Source organism: Epinephelus lanceolatus, chromosome 12 (genome assembly GCF_041903045.1).
Source record: "Epinephelus lanceolatus isolate andai-2023 chromosome 12, ASM4190304v1, whole genome shotgun sequence".
NCBI lineage: Eukaryota > Metazoa > Chordata > Actinopteri > Perciformes > Serranidae > Epinephelus > Epinephelus lanceolatus.
In genome coordinates this window covers 39,028,521-39,050,995 of record NC_135745.1, presented here as the reverse complement: position 1 = coordinate 39,050,995, position 22,475 = coordinate 39,028,521, and the positions used below count along the sequence as shown (strand labels likewise).

General features: G+C 40.7%; 1 protein-coding gene across 2 annotated transcripts; it reads right to left on the bottom strand.

Annotated features, from left to right (window-relative positions):
• Positions 1-8,570: 8,570 nt before the first annotated feature.
• atg9b (autophagy related 9B) lies at positions 8,571-22,374 on the bottom strand. Of its 2 annotated transcripts, XM_033649787.2 has the most exons (14): positions 21,574-22,374; positions 21,398-21,441; positions 21,036-21,100; positions 20,088-20,258; positions 17,809-17,950; positions 16,871-17,619; positions 16,323-16,476; positions 15,918-16,097; positions 15,534-15,779; positions 15,022-15,260; positions 14,800-14,893; positions 13,874-13,958; positions 11,745-11,923; positions 8,571-11,586 (listed from the first exon to the last, which is right to left on the bottom strand). In XM_033649787.2, exons 1-13 carry the CDS (start codon positions 21,680-21,682, stop codon positions 11,763-11,765), a joined length of 2,439 nt encoding a protein of 812 aa, XP_033505678.2. In that variant the 5' UTR covers positions 21,683-22,374; the 3' UTR covers positions 8,571-11,586; positions 11,745-11,762. The 2 variants fall into 2 exon arrangements, with proteins under 2 accessions (XP_033505678.2, XP_033505676.2); XM_033649785.2 differs by having other exon boundaries at positions 8,571-11,923.
• Positions 22,375-22,475: the final 101 nt, after the last annotated feature.

The window sequence follows — 22,475 nt, the reverse complement described above, 5'->3', positions numbered from 1 at the left end:
TTTCTTTCTTCTCCGGTACCTCATGATGTCAAATAGCTGACGTGCCTGTTTTGGCGCAGCCTCCTTTTCCAAAATAGACTTGTCATTTGCTGTGGAGATAGGAGATAGGAGACAGGGGGTAGGAGATAGGAGACAGGCAGCTGGTGAGGTCGCGAGGGAGAGCGGCCTGGCCTGGCCTCTGCTGGGCTGCACACTGCTGGTCACACACTCAACCAAGTCGTAAACAACCCCTGCACCTGATATCACAAACAAAATGGTTTACACCTGCAGAGTGGAAGCTCCCAGTAACCTGTGCATTCACTCAAGCACTGTGTTTTATGTTACTTTTTATCCTCTACATTTATCTGACACCTGGCTGCTTTACAAATCAAGTTTCTACAAACAAAACACATGATGAATTAATAAAATATGACACTGTGCTGCAGTTGCTTCAAGTAACTAAGTACATTTAGGGCAGGGGTGTCAACTCATTTTAGTTCAGGGGCTACATACTGCCCAGTTTGATCTCCAGTGGGCCAGACCAGTAACCATTATATAATAACCTATAAATAACACCTTTAAATGTTTCCTTTTTTTAGTGCCAAGAAGTTTTCAGTTTTCAAAACACATGCCCATGATATCCTCAGAAATATATGTGCAAATTCAACAGTACATCAGTCTACTACTCACTTTCATTACATGTGCATTTTTCTATAATTTCCCACTAAAGTGGAAGCTATGGAAGAGGCAGGTTAACCCTTTGAAACCTGGAGCAACATCACTTTTCTTGTGCTGCTTTCAAATGCACTTTCGCAAGTATTTAAACCTTTGAATCTTGCAGTTTCTGTCAGAAACATGGGGGAAAAAAGGCAACTGAGCAACCTGGAAAAAAATGTCCCACAAATTGCGAAAAGAAAATAATATATTTAGAAAATTATTCAGAAAATAAAAACCAGGGAAAAATAATTGAAAAAAGCTAAGGAAAAACTATATTTATGATTTTTTTAATGACATATTTAAAATTATGGTGCAGAATTACTATAACTTTTACACATTTCTTTCTAGGTCATTTCCTTGCTTGTTTCTTTTCTTTTTTTTTTTAACTATTACTTTCATTGCTCATTGCCTTCTTTCTGTGTTTTTAAAGAAATCAATCCAGTTTGCTCAGATTTTAAAGGGTTGAGTCATCCCCTGCCTTATAAATCATTTACAATCTGAAGTTTTGTCAGCGCCTCAGCAGCAGGGTTCCACTAATATTGTTTTAATACAGAAATCTGACTCAGATTCTTTTGTGCTGGAGCTGCTGATTGACTACATTTTGCACAATGTTTGATAGCTTTGAAAATGACCACAGTAAGGCCCAATCCCAGTACCCCCTTGTCCACTACCCCTTGGCCCTCGAAATGAAGCATCGAGGGGTAGGGGTTGAAATCTTTCCCTAGGAATTAGGACACCACTCACTACGTCACCGCGTCGGTTACGTTCACACATACGTAACTATTTTAAACAGGAAGCTGCGACCCATCTACATTTCCAACCGGCATCTACAATGAAGTCTCATTCATCCTACCGATCGCGTTTGCCGCATTCATCATGCTTCGTTTGATGAACGACAGACGACAGGGGACTTCTGCTAGCTAGCTAACCAGCTAACATTACGAGGCAGCATAGTTATACTAGCTGGTTATCGTAATGTGAAAAATCCAACAATTTTGCAGAACAGGACAGATGACAGATGCTAGATAGTAAGAGCTAGCTAGCTAGCTAACAAGCAACCTGACGACGATAACATTAGCAATGTATGAACTTTTTCCCCTGTCTCTTGCTCGGTGGTAGCCATGGCGACGTCTACCCCTCACTGGCAAGTCAGCATCTGAAATCCCTCGCTCCGAAGGGCTAGTTTCATGCCCACTACCCCTCGTTATGCCCCCTACCCCTACACGCAAAAAGGAATTGGGACACTACCCCTCGCAGGAACGCGCAAATGTAGGGGTAGGGCTAAGGGGTAGGGCTAAGGAGAGGTATTGGGACGAGCCCTAAGTACTCATTGTTATTTCAGAGAGCTATATTGTGGTCGGCATGGAAAAGACTAAGGCAGCATTTTACATTAAGTATCTACTCACTGTTTAAACCTGGCACCTCGCATCAATAATAGGTGTACAAAGTCATCTAGTGGGCCGGATTGGAACCCTTGGTGGGCCAGTTCTGGCCCCTGGGCCGTATGTTTGACACCCCTGATTTAGGGCCGACTCATGCACTGTTCTCAAGTATAATTTTGAGGCACCTGCACGGGCGGATCATCAGACAATAGGTTCATGGGCACAGATATGCAAAGGGCCCCACCACCTCTGCTCAAAGAGGTAAGACATAAAATTTGTGGTGGGTTTGTGTCTCTTTGTGGTCGTTATGCACCTTCATGTGATTTTATGTCTCTATGTGGTTATTTTCTGTGTCGTGTTCTTTGGGGTTTTTTTTTGTCTTTTTGTAATTTAGTTTAGTTTTAGTTTAGTTTAGTTTATTTAAGAAGGGACAGTGCAAATTAATAAATACACATATATATGTATAAAAAGGCCAAATTAGCCAAAAGGCTATTTTTCACCCGTAGTCCCTTGGCAAAGATGTTACACAAGGCCACCTATAATACAACAAAGCACAAACAACAAACAAACAAACAAAAAAAAAAACAGAAAAAAGGCAAAAAAAGAAAAAGAAAATGAAAACAGGGCATACAGTTTTAACACACTTCTTTGAACACATCAACATCAAATGATTTTAACATGATTTGGGTTTCTTTGTTGTTGTTTTTTGCCTGTTTTAAGTAATTAATTTGTGTCTCTTTGCAGTTTCTTTGAGTGCCTGCTCAGTATGTGTTAATTTGAGTGACATTTTGCAGGTGAGGCCAGTGAGGCCCCTAAAACTCTGGGCTCCTGGGCCTGTGCTCGGTAGGCCCGTTCAGTAATCCATCCATGTGTACTTGTATTTCACTGGATTATTTTTATTTTATGAGGGTCTATCCTCCAATCTATCTGTTTGACATCTTTAGTTAGTTACTTTGCAGATGCAGACTACTAACAGAAGTTATACCTAACAAATAAATTATGATGCACTATGATAAGTTAAGCAACCTGGCAGTAAATAAATCTAGCTCTACCTTTACCAGCTGCAACAGCAAAGTGATGCTTACATATAAATGCATCAATACCTATAATACATTTATACAATACACACTATTGTGAAATAGGCCACTCTGCATAATGAGTACATTTACCTTTGTTACCCATATTTATTAATATTTTGATACTAACAGTTTTGCACTTTTACTTAAAAATTAAAGTAAATTTTAAATGCATGATGTTTACTTTTACTGGAAACTTCTAAACTTGTTAATCTCGAATCAGTTTTTATTGTACTGTTGTTTCCACTTGCCATATGTCTCCATTTATTGTATCTGACCTACGTAACTAATGTTCAGACGGCGACGACAACAGCGTTAGGGTAATTTAGTTTTTAGGTTGTTGGTTAGTCTTAGGAGTTTTGTAGGTTGTAAAGGTAACTGTATAATACATGCACTTTCTTTTTATTAAATCTAGACATGTTGAACATATTCAAAATATTATCTGCTTTGTGTCTGGGCCCTTAGTCTCAAACTTTAGATATGTTGTAGCTTATGAGGGTGTCCCATTTCACATTATGTCTCATGAATTGTTCTCGTCTTTTTTTTTTTGTTAATTCAACAGTTTATAAAGTAGTCAAATCCTGTACACTCCACAGAAAAATGTTGACCAGACCCTAAAAAATGTATTTGGTAATTTCATATTTCATTTGTACAGTTAACTGTTGAGTTATATTTTTCATACAGTAAGTACATTCAAACATTTTTGTGTCAGTGTCCTAAATGTCAGTCATTAGACATCTCATTCAGGTCAGCCTACAATAAATGAATTTAGAGTTCATCATAGAGATCATATTGTTGTCCAAGGTGGTGGAGGGAATTTATTTTTCATTTTCGTTTTTCCATATATGTAATTAAGGGTAGTTAAAGTCACTGATCACACATTTGTGTAACCAGTAGTGAGGCAATAGAGTCACTGTGGAGTCAGACTTTACTGTAAATCCACAGGCAGCCAGAAATGCCAGGACATTTGTCGGGCACAGATCTACTGATGACTTCAAACTCACCTCACAAAGCTAAAAAAGAATTGCAACACCACTTGTACTTTATGTTTGTGCAAATTTGCGACCTGCAAGTCAATCTCTTGTCACCTCTATTTGTATCTAACGATCTTTTGGCTCAACTTACCACAGTGTGTGGTGCGTTATGTGCTTGAGGCTGAGCCAAATTAAATGTGACGTGGTCAAATGTGAAGTCAAGTTGTGCATCGGTGTCCTCGACCAATAACAGCGGGGCACAAAGGCTCAATGCAGCGCATCAGAAATCCCTATAACTTAGTTATCAGTTTGGCACAGTTATAAGCTGAACAAAATTCAGGTAACTCTTGCAGTTGTTGAACCATTTTTGTTGTATTTTCCAGTTGTGTCGAAGGCTTCTTGTTTTTCCTATCTTCTACTTTTTTAGTTACATTACATTTACACTTGTTCTGATCTGTGCACTGCATGCACAGAGATGAAATTGGCACCAGTCCTCTATTCAGACTGTGGGTATTCAGCTCCTTTAAACCCTATCTTTGTCCTTAGTACCTTATCAGCATGCAGTGGTGGATGATCTGTCACACTTTCACCTGTTTTCTAAATAATAACAATACATAATTTGCAAGTATGGTCACGCCAACATGACGCCTTTTGTCTTTCTGCTCACTACAATTCTTAAGTATTATTCTGCCCATACTCTAAATAACCCTTCCATTATTTTAAACAGTAGCCTCTGAGCAAGACTAGAAATATATATGTCTTAATTGAGTGTAAACGTGAGTGGGGCAGGCTGAGAGATTGGCTGAACGTGCCCTGGAGCTTATGACACATTGTGTTCCACCGCCATCATGTTGACAGCTGCAATACCCAGCTGGTCAGGCCCATAATTAAGTTATGACTTCATACAGTGCAAAAGCCTCAAATATAGTAATGCGTTTAATCTATTTCCCGTGACATCTTCACCGTGATGAAAACACTTAATCATTCAGCATGACACAGCGATCATTAAATAGCAGGACATTTATTTCCATTATGCTTTGCTTTATCACAGATTTAGAGACATAACTCTGTTTCCTATATTTAATGATTTGTGCCTGTGAACAAGGGGTAGCAAGTCTTATGCCTTTCTTCCCTATTATTTGGCTTCCATGGTATTTTCTAGAGTGGGCTTTCCCCCAGTGTCAATGACTGACAGCAGCAGGTCGCCTGGACCCTGATTTAAACTCGCCGAAACTCTAGCAGACAGTAATCCACTGTTGCTGCTTGCCTCTGCATCATCCTGTTCTTGCTACTGTGTTTGGTTTCCATGCTCCTGGTAGTATACTGAGAAAAGGAAAAAAAAAAAAGACAACAAATTAATGAAGAACTGTCCTGCATTTTATCCAAACATTTTAGATCACTAATGTGTATTATGGAGGCAACATACGAGAATGTTTTTAACTTACCTTGAATCGTTTGTCACGTGGAGCACAACGCAGCAGAGGGCAGCACACAGGCACACAGCACCTGGCTATATGCTGTTTAGCAACTATAGAGTTACATAAAATCCCATTAAACATATCTTCGTGATGAGACAGTTTTCACAGAACAGTTGCGACGTATACTCGCCCATGTCTGACCTATGTGGCCTTCCACCTGACCTCTCAGCCATGTCAAGAATAAGGTCACAGTTGTATCATGTTCACAGCCAAAACAGATGGGTGTTACCTCAAAAGAACATTTACACAGCAGACGACAAGACAAATGTCAGCCGCACTGAGCATAGACAGCCAAGAATGAACAGCAGATGGCATTTATGCACTTAAAATGTTCTGTGGGCACTTGAACAATGATCCCAGCCAAGTGGATACAAAAAACAAAGCAGATGAGACAAAATAGTGTGTCTCAAAATAGAGGCATGTGGGTGTTTATTTACAATATGGATAGCATTTACAGTATTGACAGAGCACCACTAGGAAAACAGGTAACACAGGTCAATGAGATGCCAACACAGAAAACATGAAACAAAAGTCCAAACTAAACAAACACATGCAGCTAATCTACAAAGTTACTTTATCAAACTGCCATTCAACCCTGGATTTGACTGCAGGATTTCAGTCAAGCCAAGAGTGTTAATTCTGGTATGCACAGGTGAGATGGATGTAAACTGTGAGCGGCATCAGCTGATTATAAGATCTGAACAGAGACAGACTGAGCAAGAGGGAAGGAACGAGAGCAAGGGAGACGCACAGCACACAAACAGACATGGCATGTAAGCATAAAGTCTGCGTAAAGTCTAAAGAATGAAGTCTTCCTTACTGAAGATTTGCACCAGTGATCTCTTGTTGCACCTTTGAGAAAGGCGAGGTGGAATAAGAGTTCAAAAGGTGGACAAAAATTTGCATCATATCACAGAAATCACACGTATATATAATGTGAAATACATTATTCTCACTCTTTCAGATGTTCTTCATTAGGTACATAATTATTTTCATCAGTGGTTGATTGTTTTATGTGTTTTTTTACACACATTACACCTTTATTGCACCTTGCATTGCTGTCTACCTATAGTGTAATTGTTGATACCACCACTGGGAGTCTCCAAAGACAATTTCAAACCCCACACAGAGGCTTTGAGGAAATACTTCACCCTTAGTGACCATTGGTTTGTCAATTACTTGCCAATGTTACGTTAAATTCCTGAAGGAAATAGTTGATTCACATGTTTCTGAAGTGCATGTAGAATCCAAAAGAGGCAAACATTCATGATGAATTTAAGTAAAAGGGGGGTCATATATCAAAACATCCATTTAGAAACTCTCACACAACTCATGCAGTATAATCAAAGTCTCATTTATCCAGTTGTATGCTCAGTACTTGCCAAACAGACGCAGCTTTTCAGCAGGGAACTGAACTACAAATGATTATCAATTCTGTCTACAGCGCCAGACTCCATTGACAAAAACAATAATTTTACCTCCCTGAACACGGGAGCTGCTGCTCTACTACTGCCTCAGTTAGTGTTATTGTGTGACTGTTCTTTTAAAACAGTGGTTCCCAACTAGTCCAGCCACAGGGTCCAGATTTCTCCATAGTCATTAATTCAAGATCCACACAGTTTAATTCATTCGACGTCATACTTGTGTTTTGCCATGTCATCGAGCTAGTTTGCCGTCTCTGTCAAGTATCTGTCTGTTAGTCACTCACTCTACAGCAGGAAACAGCACTTCAAAATAAAAGCTCTGTGCCGAAATTCATTGAACTTAAAAATAAATTGTGTTTTTTTCAAACTTGATATGCTTGTGAGTCACTTGCGGTCCATTCAGAATGGACCTGTGACCCACCGGTTGGGAACCACTGTTTTAAATGGTTTACTCAGATTCAGATAAGTCACACAATAGCACAGACTATCAATTGAGGCAGCTCCCATGTTCAGCGAGGTAAAATTACTGTTTCTGTAGATGGAGTCTGAACTTGCTCTGCACGGGGATCTGACCCTGACGAGCAGAGCCCGCTGAATCGCCATCGGACCAATCAGATCAGCCTATCTGACAGAGGCAGGCTCTGGGCGGACGTAACATGATGACGACAGCGCTACGCTGTAGGAGTCAAAAAGTAAACAGCCAAGATGGCAGCTGCCGAAGGATCGCGTCCATTCAATTCAGCTTTGGAAGAAACACTAAGCCAACTACACATATCTTTTTCCTTGAGAGGAACAGAAGACTGCCCTAGAAGCCTTCACTTCCAGGAAGGACGTTTTTGCCTTTTTGCCAACGGGATACGGCAAAAGCATAATATATCAATTAGCCCCACTGGTCAGCAAACCAATGGGGTTTACTGCAATGAATATCTCACCTTGTTTTTTGCTCTGATTGGCCATCGTGCTATCCAATTGCGTGCGGCGGCATTTAATATGCCTCAGTTAGTGCCGGGGTGTATCAGTGAGGGCCAGACTCAAAATCTTTCTAGATTTGAGTCGGGATTTCCAGGCTAGAAGTGCTGAGCATATAACTGGAAAAATTAAATTTGGATTATACTGCACAGTGTGTTAGTTTGTAACCCGAAGTCTTGATATAGTTCTGCTGTTTTTAAATGCAGTCTCCAGTGACTCAGGTCAAGAACTTTTCGTTGTTTTTGGATTCTTCGTTCACTGCTGAGGCATGCAAGTTTTTTTCATGAACTTAAGGTCACACTGGTTGAGTTACTGACAAACAAATGACCATTTTGGGGCTGAAGTATTCCTTTAAGTTTCCTTTGGTTTATTATTGGTCTACTTCATCATTGAGCCACGCTAAATAAACCTATCAGCAACCCATGTTGTGATATAAACAGCTTCCTCTTCAGTTCAGAAGGACAAAAGCACCAGTACCAATATATCAGTGTCAGATATGTCCAAAGGTTTCACACTGTAGTCTCACAAGCTGAAATTGCAAACTAGCAACAGCAATATAAAACAAATGGAATGAAAATTTAAATATATTTTTATTTCAAATAAACAGCGCATAATCAACCACACATGAAATGATTAAATACACTCAAAATAAGATTTATTTGCCTCTCTACGCACTCACAGAAAAAACAACACATGTATTTGTAAAGCTGTGCCGAAAACAAGTTCTTTTGGCATGTTTCATTTTTCAGCTAGTGTTTCTTAATTTACAGAACAAAACAGACAAACCTATGTAACAAAAAAAAAAAACAAACAAAACAAAACAACAAACAAAAATAAACTAAAAATGTCTCACAACATGTTCAACATTTCACGATGAAAACTTAGCACCTTGTCCCAGTCAGTGTGATTGTTAGACTGGTGTATAGTGGGTAAGAAACCATGGTAAGATGAGAAGGTTGGCCGTGATGACACCGGCAATTACAAGGCATACTCCTGCTTCTTTAGGATATTGAGGACAGTGCAAATTTAGACACCATGATAAAAAGAAGTGTGCTGTCAGACTGACACGAGATCTCAAGATCAGTTTACAACTCATCTTACGAGCCACATCCACAACTTCACTACATACTTGATGCTATACACAATGACCTGCCAAAAGAAAATACTGTATGCAGTATGTGCTGCTAAATCTGTGAAAGTAAATCAAACAGTTTACATGAAATGGCTTCTATAAAGAGCAATTACTAATCCTTAATACTAAGGCACTCCTTAAAATAAAACAACAAACATAACAGCGAGGTGTAAATGTGGAGACGGTCAAAAGAAATCAACTCTGTGCACAAAGCTGAGCTCCAGTGTCTCTATGACATTAACTCACCGCACAAACGGACAGTGACCACAACATCCACGTAAGCATATTTAACAATGTGACAGAGACACACATCGTCCCCTACAGGGCGAACCTTTACTGACCCGAGGTAAGAACGACCTTATGTGATTGGCCACAGTGTTTCCAGGTGGGTCTGCTGTGGACAATGACGATACAATACGTGCTGATGTTTTGCTTATATACAAACAACGAGGAGAGGTCACTCAGGATGGAGACTGACTCAGTGTCCCTTTGAGACCTGCCCTTTCTAAAATGTAACTGATGCAAGTATTGTATATATATATATATATACAGACGTTAAAAAAAAAAGTTTATTTTCTGTCAGTGCAAAATTCAGAGTTCCTGCTAGCATAATTACGCAGGTGTCGAAATGCATTCCTTCCACAAACACACTCACAAACAAAGTGTTATAGTTCCTAAACACGAGAGGGCAAAGACACACGTGTACCTCTGAAGTCTTGCAGTTGTGGATGATGACATCTATATTACTGTGATCTATGAAAAATGCAATTTAAAAAAAAAAAGGGTGGAGATATTTGCACGCTGCATCAACAAGCAGACTTTCTCCCCAATCACATTCAGAATCATGCAGCTGCTGGCCATGTTATCTTTGCAATGATAAAATCAGAATTTATAAATCAATTTTTTTAAATTAAAAAGCTACTTTTAATTGGGGGGGATCATGCCGTTTCTTTTATTAACAAGATTTATAAATACACATATATCAATTAAATATCTGGGGGTTATGGGGAATAAATAAACCTAAAGATTGTGGAAAGGCTTTTTTCTCTTCGTGCTCGTAGTGAGCCAACACTGAGAGGAACTGCTTGTCCTAAACTCTTCAAAGCTGCAGAGGCAACATCTCTTGTCTGAAATCAGCCCTTATGATTAAGTTCCATTTTTAATGCGAGCCTTTTGCAAAAAAAGGGCGCAAACAAAATGCTAATATGCACAACTAAGATTTGTAAAAGCAATACCACCCTGTTTCATCCTAAAAAAAAAAAATCCTCCCCATGATTTCTGGGACATCCATGGTTTACTTAAAACGTGCTGGGCAAGAAATGTGAATATGAAACAGATTCCAGTTACACCTGCCATTAAAATCAAAATGCAGTTAAAAGATGTATCTGCACGCTGCAAAGAATCCCACATGTACTATATATATATATATATATATATATATATTTACACGAGAGTAATTACACTGCAGAGGTATTGATCGGAGGATTAGTTTTTCTTCACCACTACTGAGGTAATACGGAAAACTTGGATTTAAATGCATGTTGTTATATGGGTGTTAAGGCATAAAACTGACTTTGTGTGTTAAATAGACTTAAAACACATCTTGTATCTGCATTGGGATTTTAACACAAAGTGTATTTGAGGCCTGTGATTTCAGTCCTGTTTAAGAGGAATAGTGTCCTGATACGTCAGCTGAGGAAACATTAATACTGAGTAAAATCCATATTTTGACCACAAAACACAGACAGCAGCATCGCAGCATGTGTACATCTGGTTTGAAGAGCTGTTTTGCCAGGTACACATGGTGTAGTAGAACGGCTCCTGTACAGCCAGCTCTTTGTCAGATCAATACTTGGTATCTTTTTTCAAGGATTAGCTCTGGTAGTAAAAATGAGGACTTCTAAAGGATAAGTAAGACGCTAAAGTGTATTTACACATCACCAGGGTCAAACAGCACAACTTGAAGTATTGAATTATCTTCTGTCAGGTGATAAATTGTTCAGGCAGCTACGATACAGTTTGCTGTCTTTGTAGCACAGATCAAGACGCCACTCGGTGAGAAACTTCAATCAGACTCACACTGTAAATCTTTGTGATGCAAAAAAACGCAAGGTGTGCACGCACGGGCTCAGCAGAAGTCACGATGAGCCTTTTGTGCACCTTTTCACACAGTGATCCTATGAATACACTCTATTTTCTCTCTGTCACTTTACACACAGTTTGTCTGTACAGGTTTTTGACAAAATCATGATGGATCGGACGGAAGACGTATGGTTTCCCTGATGCCATAGTCTGCCTGATGTGACAGGATGAGGCGTGGCGGCACAGAGACAGTGGTTATTCAATGAGCCCCTCCTACAACAAACGCTGAATGATGTTTTAAAGGTCCATGCTAAATTCTCCATGAAGATCATCTAAGGCCACAATGTTCATAGAAGAAAGTAAAATGTAAACACTATAAAAAAAAAAGAGAGGAGAAATTATCATGGCGATGTATCCCTCGCAGGATAAAAGGCCATTGTTGTTAGGTTCGACAGACACACAGGATACAGAACCACAAAGCATAGGTCGTAGACATGTGTCTTATTACAGAGTTTAAAAGAGAGCATATACCTTATGACATAAGGCACTTCAAAAACTACTCCCAGTGCCCTGTTTTGGAGTAGATCCACTGTTAATCTCCTGATCATCTGCGTTCTCCTCTTCCTCCTCCTCCTCCTCCCGCCAGCCACCGAGGTGGACAGGGGCTGGCATGGTAATGCTGGAACCGAGGCCACTGTGTGCCTGGAAACCTGTCAAGAGTGTTGATACGAAGTCAGAGTCTCACTCGGGCATAATCGAGTTAACACAAGGGAAATGATTTGTTTTCAATGTTTCAATCAGGTCCCGCCTGATTTAACACATTAAAGCAGGGATACTAAACTTGCTTTGCCCGGGGCACTTTTGTAAAATGACAGGGGGCTATGGACCAGTTAATAACAATAATAATAACAAACATTAATGATTAGTATATAAATAATTAGCCTGGACCTCAGTTAGGGGTCCAGGGGACTGTCCCATGGCTATTTTGAGGCTTTTTTAATGCACTTTATTTACATTCAAAGTAGGTCTTTGAGAGGATGCACCTTCCCAATAACTGTTTGTGGTGCTAAACCAAAGTTCATATACTTCCAATGTTCAACAATCAAAGATAAAAAGGTAGCACACACACAAATACATAATCCCAGTGTCTATTAATTTACTTTTATGGATAGAGTGCTGCAGGGGTGACGTGTTTTCTTTTGTATGCTGACCCAGAAGTTAGCGTTACCCTGTCTTGCTTGACACAAAGCTAGTGGGAACTGTTTGTTGGATTCTGGATCTTTGCAGAGAATAGGCTCTGTAGCAAACAAAGTTAATAACACTTACACATTTTACTCAGCAGGATAATCTATGATACGATACAATGCGATACGATATGCGATGTGAAATGTTTTTTGGATAAGTATTGCTGCCTTACAATTATAGTCTAGAAGAAATAAAAAACATACAGTACATCATTAAAAAAAAACAGAAAAACATACTACACATAATGGTATTGCACGTAACACCAGCACACAATAGAGAACCATAAGTAAAACACAACACAACCCCTCAACATCAAGAGACATTATTTAAAATCTTAACTGAGGTTGGCACCGTTTTTTAAGTGTAAAAGCTATCGCCAGGAGCAAAAAGCTAATGAATAGGCTATAAACAAGCAACACCTGGCTCGCATGACTTTAAAGTCGCCATCACAACGATGCTGTAAATCCAAGTCTGCCGTGATGACGTTCTGTGGTGTCATTTAGCCACTTGTTAGCAACCATCTTTTTGAAGACAGCTAAAAGCTTCAAAATTCACAAGTGGAATATTTACGTCTTTTATGTCGTAGAACAAAACGTGAAAGTCTCTTAAGCTTGTGTTCACCACAGACCTTATTTAGGGCATCTAACTTAAAACCCATTGACTTCAAGGTGAGGGAAACTGAAGTGCTAAAATGCTAACTCATGTCTGCGTTTTCAGAGTCACTTCCTGCAGCACTCTATTAGAAAATTATCAGCATGCCGCCCAGCATAGGCCGTAAATTGTGTTACAGCTTTTAAAGGCTGGTCACCTGGCTGATAACATATTGGTCCATGCCTGTGTACACACTCTTAATACACTATGTTATGCATCATTTTGTGAACAAAAATGAATAATCATATCAATAGCATGTTTTAGCCCATATACTACAAACTATATACGTATACTTTGCTTTTTTATAACATGTTTTTTCACCTCTCTGGCAGCTATTGGTCTCCATTAATTTTACTATGGTGGGAAAATCTATTTGGAAAGACTTGTACTAAGTCTCAATGAGCTTCATATTTGCAGTGATGTAACCATTGTGTGCTGCTGCAGTCGAATGTAAATTTGACAAATATTAAAGCAGACATAATTATATGAATCATAACAATGTTTGGTGCTTTAAATCTCTGCTCAGGTTGTATCTGCTGCTCTGACTGGAGTGTGTAATTAAGTGCTACAGATTTAGGTCGTGACCATGATTTCAGCACTACAAGCTTCATCTTTCTCTCGTTACACACAGTCATTAGATTCAATGTTCATATAAAAACATTATGAAATTCTCACTCAAACCTGACAAACAGAACTGCTCACTGTCAGTCACTTGCTTTTCAACTACACTGCTGTATATTTTCCTCAAAAACAAGATCATTTACCAGTGTTTGTGTGCAGATCTCTCATTGGCACCGGGTTCTGCCAGTGCCCCGAACTTCTCTGTGGGTGGGAGCTCTGCTGGTGGAGCTGGGGGGAAAAGCAGCTGTCAGTGTGCAGCAGAATAAAGCTCTAGACAAGTGGTCAACAGGGGATACTGCAAAGTGTTACCCCACCTGAAATCTGTCTTTGCAGTATCAAAGTCTGTAGACTTAAAAGAGGACTTTTTTTTTTAACAATAAAACCTGGTCATCACTGGAATCCTTTGTAACTGACATGAGCTGAAGCTGGTCGCTGATCAAAAGACACATTTTGGGGAGAATCACTTTGAACTCCAGGCATAAACAGAGAAAAGGATGGTGCGTATATTAATTCCAACTGTGGGGCCTGAGGGCTCGCCTGGGTCCAGACCTTCGAGTCTGCTCACTCCACCAAGTTGACTGATTAGTCTGGCATCGTGACATGAAATAGCAGTTTCTTGGTTGAAATGAAATACAACCAATCAGTGCCACGGGCAGGACGGACGCTGTTGTCAAGCTGTTGTCGAGGGGTGCGAACCAATGAAGAGTAATAGCAACAATAGCAAGCGCCACAGACAAGATAAATGCTGCTAGTGAGGCTGTTCGAAATCGACATGTCTTCTTAATATTGCCCATTATCGTAATTTATCTTACTCCACTCCGCTCCACTCTTAAAACTCCATCAATACAAGTATGTTGGCATGGCTACGCATCAGTGTGGACTTAAATGACATTAGATTAAAGCGGATATGTTGGTTTCTAGTGACAGGTTAAATCAAATCCGCCTCCCCGTGGAAATCCAATGGAGTGGATGCAGTGTCAGACTGAAGATGGAAACGGAGTATAATGAGTTGACAATTTTGTCAGATATCAGGCAACCAGGAGGCCTTTGTTCATCGTCAGGAAGTTACCTCATGCAAGTAGATGGCATGGAGACTCATCTCTGCTGAGGCAAACTCTGAGTGCAGTGCATTGCTCTGGATGTGTGAGTCACTGACGGACATGCTGAAAAACAAAACACATCAACCAAAGCTGATAACGAGCATTTGCATTTATTCATCAAATTTCACTAAACATTGTTCTATCACCAGTGCGTAAATAATGCAGTAGCAAATGTAACGTGTGATAAAAACCTGTCAATGACGGTGCGATCGCTGCGGTACATGGTGCTCTCGGGGTGGACGGATGAGTGCAGGAGGCTTTGTGAGCGGCCACGGTTGACATGTGGGAGCTGGGAGGTGGACAGAGAGACCAGGACACTGGCAGCGGCAGAAGCAGCTGTGCTCGTTGGAATGAAGCGACGGTCTCGCCCTTGTAGTCCGGACGCAGTTAGAATCGGATGAGCCAAGACACTGGCCAACAGGTTATCAGTCTGGAAACAACAACATGCGTCAATACAGAGCCACTAGGTAAATAAGATTACATTGCAATAGTTTGTGCAGAGAAATCTATTCTGGAATTATTTAAATATACTCTGTTAATTAATATTTACACTGTTTTTAAAATGTATTAATGTTTCTCACATTGTCTGACTGTCTAAATGCAGTTACCAACATGTACGAACATTGCCATTTGGTCAGCATTGCTTATATCTTTTAGTTCATGTGTGGTACATGGTATCTGTGTGATCCTAAGGTTTTCTCACCCCAGCGCCAGACTCATTGGACTGCAGAGAGGTGCAGAGAGGAGCCTCGGAGAGCAGCAACTGGGTGGAGGGGCCACCCTGTGCATCATGCTGCACTTTTTCCTTCAGATGGCTGATAAACACTGAGCTCTCCTGAGGCGGCTGCCAGTGTGGGTTCTTAATGGTGAAATGCATCAGAGACAACTCCGTCTTGCCATTTTCAGCTTGTTGGTATATGGAGGCCTCCGTCTGGCCCTCTGACATCCACTGCAAAAAAAAAAAAAAAACATTCAAAGCCATTATAGATCTATTCAAGAAACAACATTAAATATTCAATTAGAGTTTTGCTTATTGACAGTCACACAACTGGCCTGAGCCCTGTGTTACAGAAGGAACACATCTTACTGTTGGGTTTCCATGGCGTCTGATGTCCATTTGCGCAAAGGAACAAATGTCTCCAACTCCAACCACCTCCACTGTAAAGTTCCTGAAGAAGTCAATGATCTCTAGAGACTTATTCCTCAGGTGGAAGATGAGAATAAAGGGTGTGACGATAGGACTGAGCAACTCCTCCAAGATGAACACCTGATTTGGACAGAGAAGACACTCATTAGATATCAGCAAATTTTACACATAATCAAATGTATGTTAAATACATGCACATATAAATCCAGTGATTGTTCTATTAGACTGTATTCAGCCCAACAAACTCTTATCACTGACCAGGTCCTACCTAAACAAACTCATCCATAACTTTAGTTCAGACTATGACAAATGTGTTCCTGTCCACTGAGCTTCTCCATCCCTCACCGCTTTGTACTGGAACAGCTGCGCCACCTCGTCACGGGTCTCGCTCTTGTTAGCATTGCCCCTCCAGTGGTCTGGCATGTAGTGAATGTGCGCCAGCATGCACTGCAGCAGCTGTTCTGGACACCACACCATATGCTCATCTGGGATGAAGGACCTGGTGTTGGACAGGTAGAAAGTATGTACACTTTTCAACAGTACCACTGTGAACTAGGAAACAGGATAGTTTTGTTTTTGACTGAAAACCTATGACTGATTGTGAGACAAAGAGAGCCCGTTGAAAATCTCCCCAAATTCATAAATGCATGATATGCAGAATGTCTATAGGTTCCTTTATGATTAACTGCCCTCACAACCTGAAAAAAGCTTCTATGAAATGATTGACATACTCAAATTCAATTAAAAAAAAAAACATAAAAACAATCATAAACAGTTGTCTGTATGTGATATAAACTGCAAGCGCAACAATTACAAAGTACAGACAGCTTCCTTAATTTCAACACCTGCTGATAGTGATGGTCACAGGAAAAAACCTGGCTCTAAAAACTCACCTGGCGATGGTAATAACCACTCCCAGCACAGTGATTGCGGTCAGAATGTGCTGCACTGTCAGAACATCCTCATCATAGACCGTCAGCGCAATGAGCACGGCCAGAATTGAGCCTGAGAAGAAGGCGAAGTTCTTCGCGAGCACAGTCAGCACTGGTGATGTAAAGGAGTTCATGTATTTGGAAGTGGGTTTGTAGCCGCGGCCTAAACGTCCATGCAGCTCATGGTCCAGCTCGTTGAAGTGGCGCAGGTACAAACGCCCATACAGGGACCAGCGCCGTGCACCGAGGCTTCCGGGTTCTCTGCGGATCACTTCGGTATAGCTGAAGAAAGCGTACAGCACCTGCCACACCAGAATGAAGGGACAGAGCAGCAAATTGGCCAAACCCATCAGCAGGATGACTCTACTGAGCTGCTGTGCGAGCTCCAGGCGGTTTCCACTCCGCTTGTACTTGGGATGCAGGTTCCACTTATTCTGAAACAGAGAGCCAGGACCCCAGAAGAGGATGAGCTCAAAGTTGTACTTGAGGCCCTGGGTGAGAAACACCACATTGCCCAGCAGGGGGAGCTGCAGCTGCACTGGCAGCAGTGATTTGTTTATCATGGCCACCATGTAGTTCTTGAAACGCAGGATGCGGTGATAGATGTCAAGTTCTGTCAGCTCTTTCTTGTGTATGCACATTTGCTGTTCTCGCTGCAGACTGATGAGCCGGTCCTGGACTTCCTGCCATGTGAAGTTGCATAGTTCATCCTGGGACAAGGAGGCAAGAAGTAAAAATTAGCTGACTAATGCTACAGGGACAAAGCATGACAACACAACTCATCGTTTTAGGTATGGTTATCCTCATGTTTTTAAAACCACAAGCACAAGACATCTGTCACAGTTTGATTTGGGTGATTTTTTTGATGTAGCGTGTAGGTCTGCAGGTGGAGCACTCACCATTCTGATCTTCAGTGCTTTGATGTAGAACTGCCTGATCTCCCAGTAGCTCAGAACATTGCAAAATACTTTAACAAGTCGATAGATCCAGAAGATGGCTGCCATGATGAGAAGGAATATAATCCAACTGTTCTCCTGGATCCTGAATTTAAAAAAAGCTCTTTTCAGACATGGCTGGGTTTATATATCCCATAGAGTGATTGATTTTTGTCATTCAGATATAAATTCACACATGTCAGGACCTTTACAGAGAGCAACAATGCTCACACAATATTTAGAAAAGGATGGAGAGATATCATTAAGAAAAACTATTAATATCCTGACAAAGTGGTTAAGGTCGAGGCTAGTTTGACATCTGAGATTCAGAATAACATCTACAGTTGGCACTGGGAGACCCATATGACACCCCTGTCCTCTAATGACATTGTAAAGTGACACTTTTTTCTGCATTTAACTTATAACATGATGAACAGATGAGAAAGTGAGCAATGTTGTAATGTATTACATGTTGTGAGAGACTCAGCCTGCTTACTTCATTCTAAAATTAAGGAATCTTCTGAGTATTAAATGTCAAAACATGCAGCACAGTTGGCATCATTTAAGCATATTCATAAGCATTCATTAGCCAATATTATTCACATCATTCTATATCATTTCATACTGGGTCAATTTAAATGTAACAAAATATGAGAATGTTTTCGGGACAATCATCTTGCTTTAAAAGGGAAATTAGAGAAGTTGTGACGAGGACACAGAGGATCCAAACTGAGGAACAAGCAGTTCCAAAATTAGAACTCCAGACAGTTTTACGTCACTGACTTTGATATAAATGACTATTGAGCCACAGTCAGAATCAGGAACAGATCCATGGCAGGCCTATCAGACAGGCTGGAGAAAACAAGCAGGGGTAGGGCTACATCTTGGGAAAAAAATATGACAACACGAGGGTGGTGGGGGCCCTGTCCCTTTCAGCCAGCTAGTGAGGCGTCATCTGGCTGTCAGCTTGCCATATCTCTGCTGGACAGTTTTACCTCACCAAAGCTATCAATTACATCACAGTGTTTCCTAAAGCTAAACTAAACACAGTACACAAATACCCTCCTTGAAGTAACTATCAGTTGCTGGAATGCGGCAACTGGAAGCTGCCGATCTCAGATTCAAATAAACAGCAAAACATTTCATAGAAAGAGAGTTACTTAAAATCAAACATAAAAATAAGAGATCAGTCTGGTTAAAAAAACACTTCATCCACAAAATGACCATCTGTATATCAGTTAGTAACGCCAGGTTACCTTGAATATGTGAAGAAAACTTTGTTGACTGATTGATTGGGGACCACGCGGCAAAATTATATCAAGCATCAGTTTACAAACTCTCACACAACTCGTGCAGTACGATCCAAGTCTCATTTATCCAGTCAGTGCTTTCCAAACACAAGTATAGCATTTAAAACTGAACTAAAAGTAAAACTCATCTACACTCTCTTTAAAGCGAGTGGATAACACTGCACAAGTTCTGTGAGAGCTTGTACATGGATGCTATGTTACAGTTTTGCTGTTGTTCAAGTGATTCCCACCCCCTCAATAAATCAATTGTATGCCGTTTCCTGTGGAGGCATGCAAGAAAAATAAAGTCTTCTTCACAAATTTGTATTAACACAGCATGATTAACTGATTTGAAATGGTAATTCTGTGGGTGAAGTATTCCTTGAAACCTTGTGCTTAACATCTGGGTCACATTGTCTTATTTTGGATGTGTGTTACAGTTTCTTCTTCTGGGACAACAGTTTAAGAATGAAAACAAGCACTGGATACTCAGGTCGGCCGATAGCTGAAAGGCATTGACGTAAAAAGATTGTTTCTGCTATTGCTTACAGTTAAGGAGCTTAAAGAGGCATTGCCTACCATTACAAATACAACAGGGTTCTCATAGTTTGCTGGGGTAAATCAAGAAACCCACAGGGAACAGCTAAATAGACAACTGTTCCATATTCCTTCCTCGTGAATGTTACTGTATCTTGCAGTCTGAAGCCACATCGGACACAATCCAATAAGAAATTAAGTCTGAAAGTCTGATTACAACTGTATTAAGCCAGACAAATTAAATCCCCCTGAAGGCCTGTCTCTAAAAGGGCGAGAGGACGAGCACATCTCTTTATGTGACTGTGCGGGCTTTTCTATCAATTCACCTGGACTTTTCCACTAATTTTACCCCTGAAGGAAAGAAAATACGCTTTCACACTCTGAAGCTCCCCATAACACTGTATTAAACACGATTACCTCTGAGTACACTGCTCACTAGGGAGGATGGCATCTGGAAGAGTGACCTTGTTCCTGTCCAGTGGGTTCTGGCCCGGCCCGGTGTGGTTGACTGCTCGGTTGGCAAACAGGACATCATACTCCACACAGTTGACAAGGAACGTCGTGAATGTGACAACAAACAAAAACTGACTGTTATGATGAGATTAAAAAAAGAAAGAAAAACAGATTAGGCATTGTTCTGCATGACAGTAAAAAACAAGAACATCAAAAGTAATTACAGTGACAAAACAGATTAATAAACAGCACTGAGATAAGTGACTATATTTAATTTCTAACCATCAAAACACAGACAGCACGCTCTGCATACACTGAGAAGTGATTAATAAATAATAGAGCAGATAAAACAGGTCAATTGCAATTCTTTTAATACATATGTTGAAAGACTGAGGGTTGTTTTGGGCTGTCGTTATGTGGATAGATTTTCTCCAGCTAATGGTTAAAGGGGCCCTGTATTAATAAACCAACTGCGGTAAGAACCAGAGTAACACCAGTAATAGAGAAGGCCTACTGGTGGTGGCAAAAAAATATCTTAGGCGACAGAACAGAAAATAAACAATATGTTGATAAGCTGGCATGGTGATGTGATTATGTTATACTGCTGAAATACTAAACAACAACAACAAGGCAATAATCAAAATGTTGGTGTTTAGTGCAGGGAAACTGCTTCACATGAGCTTCCAAGTACAGCTGCTGTTGAAATCATCTGGCTCAACTTGTTCACGCTGAGGCCCGAGGCACACTTAACTGTCATAACAACATAAAAAATCACCACGAGGCCCGAGTCTTAGTCACAACAAGCATCCTGTTAGACGTGCACACCCAAGCTAATGCATTTGATTACACACATATCACTGCATATCGTGATGTTTTCTAGGAACTCAGTGTTTTGTGCTACTTCATACTTACACAAGTTCAAAGAACTCGGACAACATCATACATGCAAAGCCATTCTTTTGATGGAAATGATAGATGTGGACAGGCTGGTTAAGGAAAATCTGAGTTTATATAGTAAAAACCTGGATTAAGCACAGATAATCTTCAGGACAACAAACTCAAGGGTGCCTCAAAACTTTCCTGTTGATCCCTGTTGTAACCACACAAGCACATGGCAGTTAGGAAGTAAACACTGTGAGACTCAGCAGACTCTAAATATGACTACTGATGAGCATCTTTACAAGTCTGAGGTCAGCATGACATGACGCCAGTGACATATGCAATGACAGTGCACTTTTAAACACCTGCTATCTAACTGTGGTTTAAAAGGATATCCTTTTGAAGAAGTTATCCAGGTTCTTGATATGGTGCCATGAGTCTGTAAAATAAATGACAGCATTAGCACTTTGCTTCATCTTATTTTCAGACTACATTCATGAAGTGCAGTGCTCTCAATGTGCACTTGTTCTATTAAAGATGATTTATACTGAAGTCGTAATGACATGTTTACCTTTCAGGCCTTCGGGCACATGCACCAGTAAATCCTCCTCCCCTGGTGGTGAGTCCTCCTCAAAGTCCTCAATTCTCTGATACTCCTGGTAAGCTTCAAAGTTGGCCATTGTGCTTCACATTCTCGAGGTCACTCCCAACTGACGAGCTACTTGTCCTAACACTCTGTACGAAACGGCTGCGGTGTGGTAACCTCAGCTACATTCTGTAGCTAGCTGCTCAGCAACTCAAGCAGCTCAAACGAGGGTAACGTTAGCTTCAGCTAGCATTAGCTTGCTAACTTGCTTGTCTGGCGGACAACGCTCGTGTAACACTACACTAGCATTGCAACACGAAGAATACTGGGTGGAAGTTATGAGTTAAATACACGACTATTAGATTGACTGGTGAATGTTAATCAGCGTCGTTTACAGTTACAACCTGACTCAAGTCTCAGGTGCTGGTTAGCCTGTGAATGATTCAGCCACTCATGTAGTCCGGGTGAAACGGTTTGTTTTGTTCGCGACTTGGTCCGTCCATCTGCTGCTGTTAGACCTCCTGCCGTCTGTGCCCAACGGTCAAATCTCAACCACAGCTCGGCCAACACACACAGCTGTGTTTATATCACGATATAGTGGTCTTCAGTGTGTCGCGAGGTCCGTTAGCTGGTTTCCAAAAATACACCAGCCAGTGTGTGTCCACTGTTTTTGTCTTTCACAAACAAATGTCAACAAAACGTCATTGACGGTACTTCCGCTTGACTCCACCGTCACTTCCGGGTTTGAATTGTAGTTTTCCGTCGTTTACCCAAATAAAATCAAATTTATGTCGCGTCGCTGTTCAACAACGTTGCGCAAGTCGCTTTAAATGTGTCAGCTTGTTGCCTGTTGTCACTCTGTCGTCACAAACTAACACTCAAAGTAA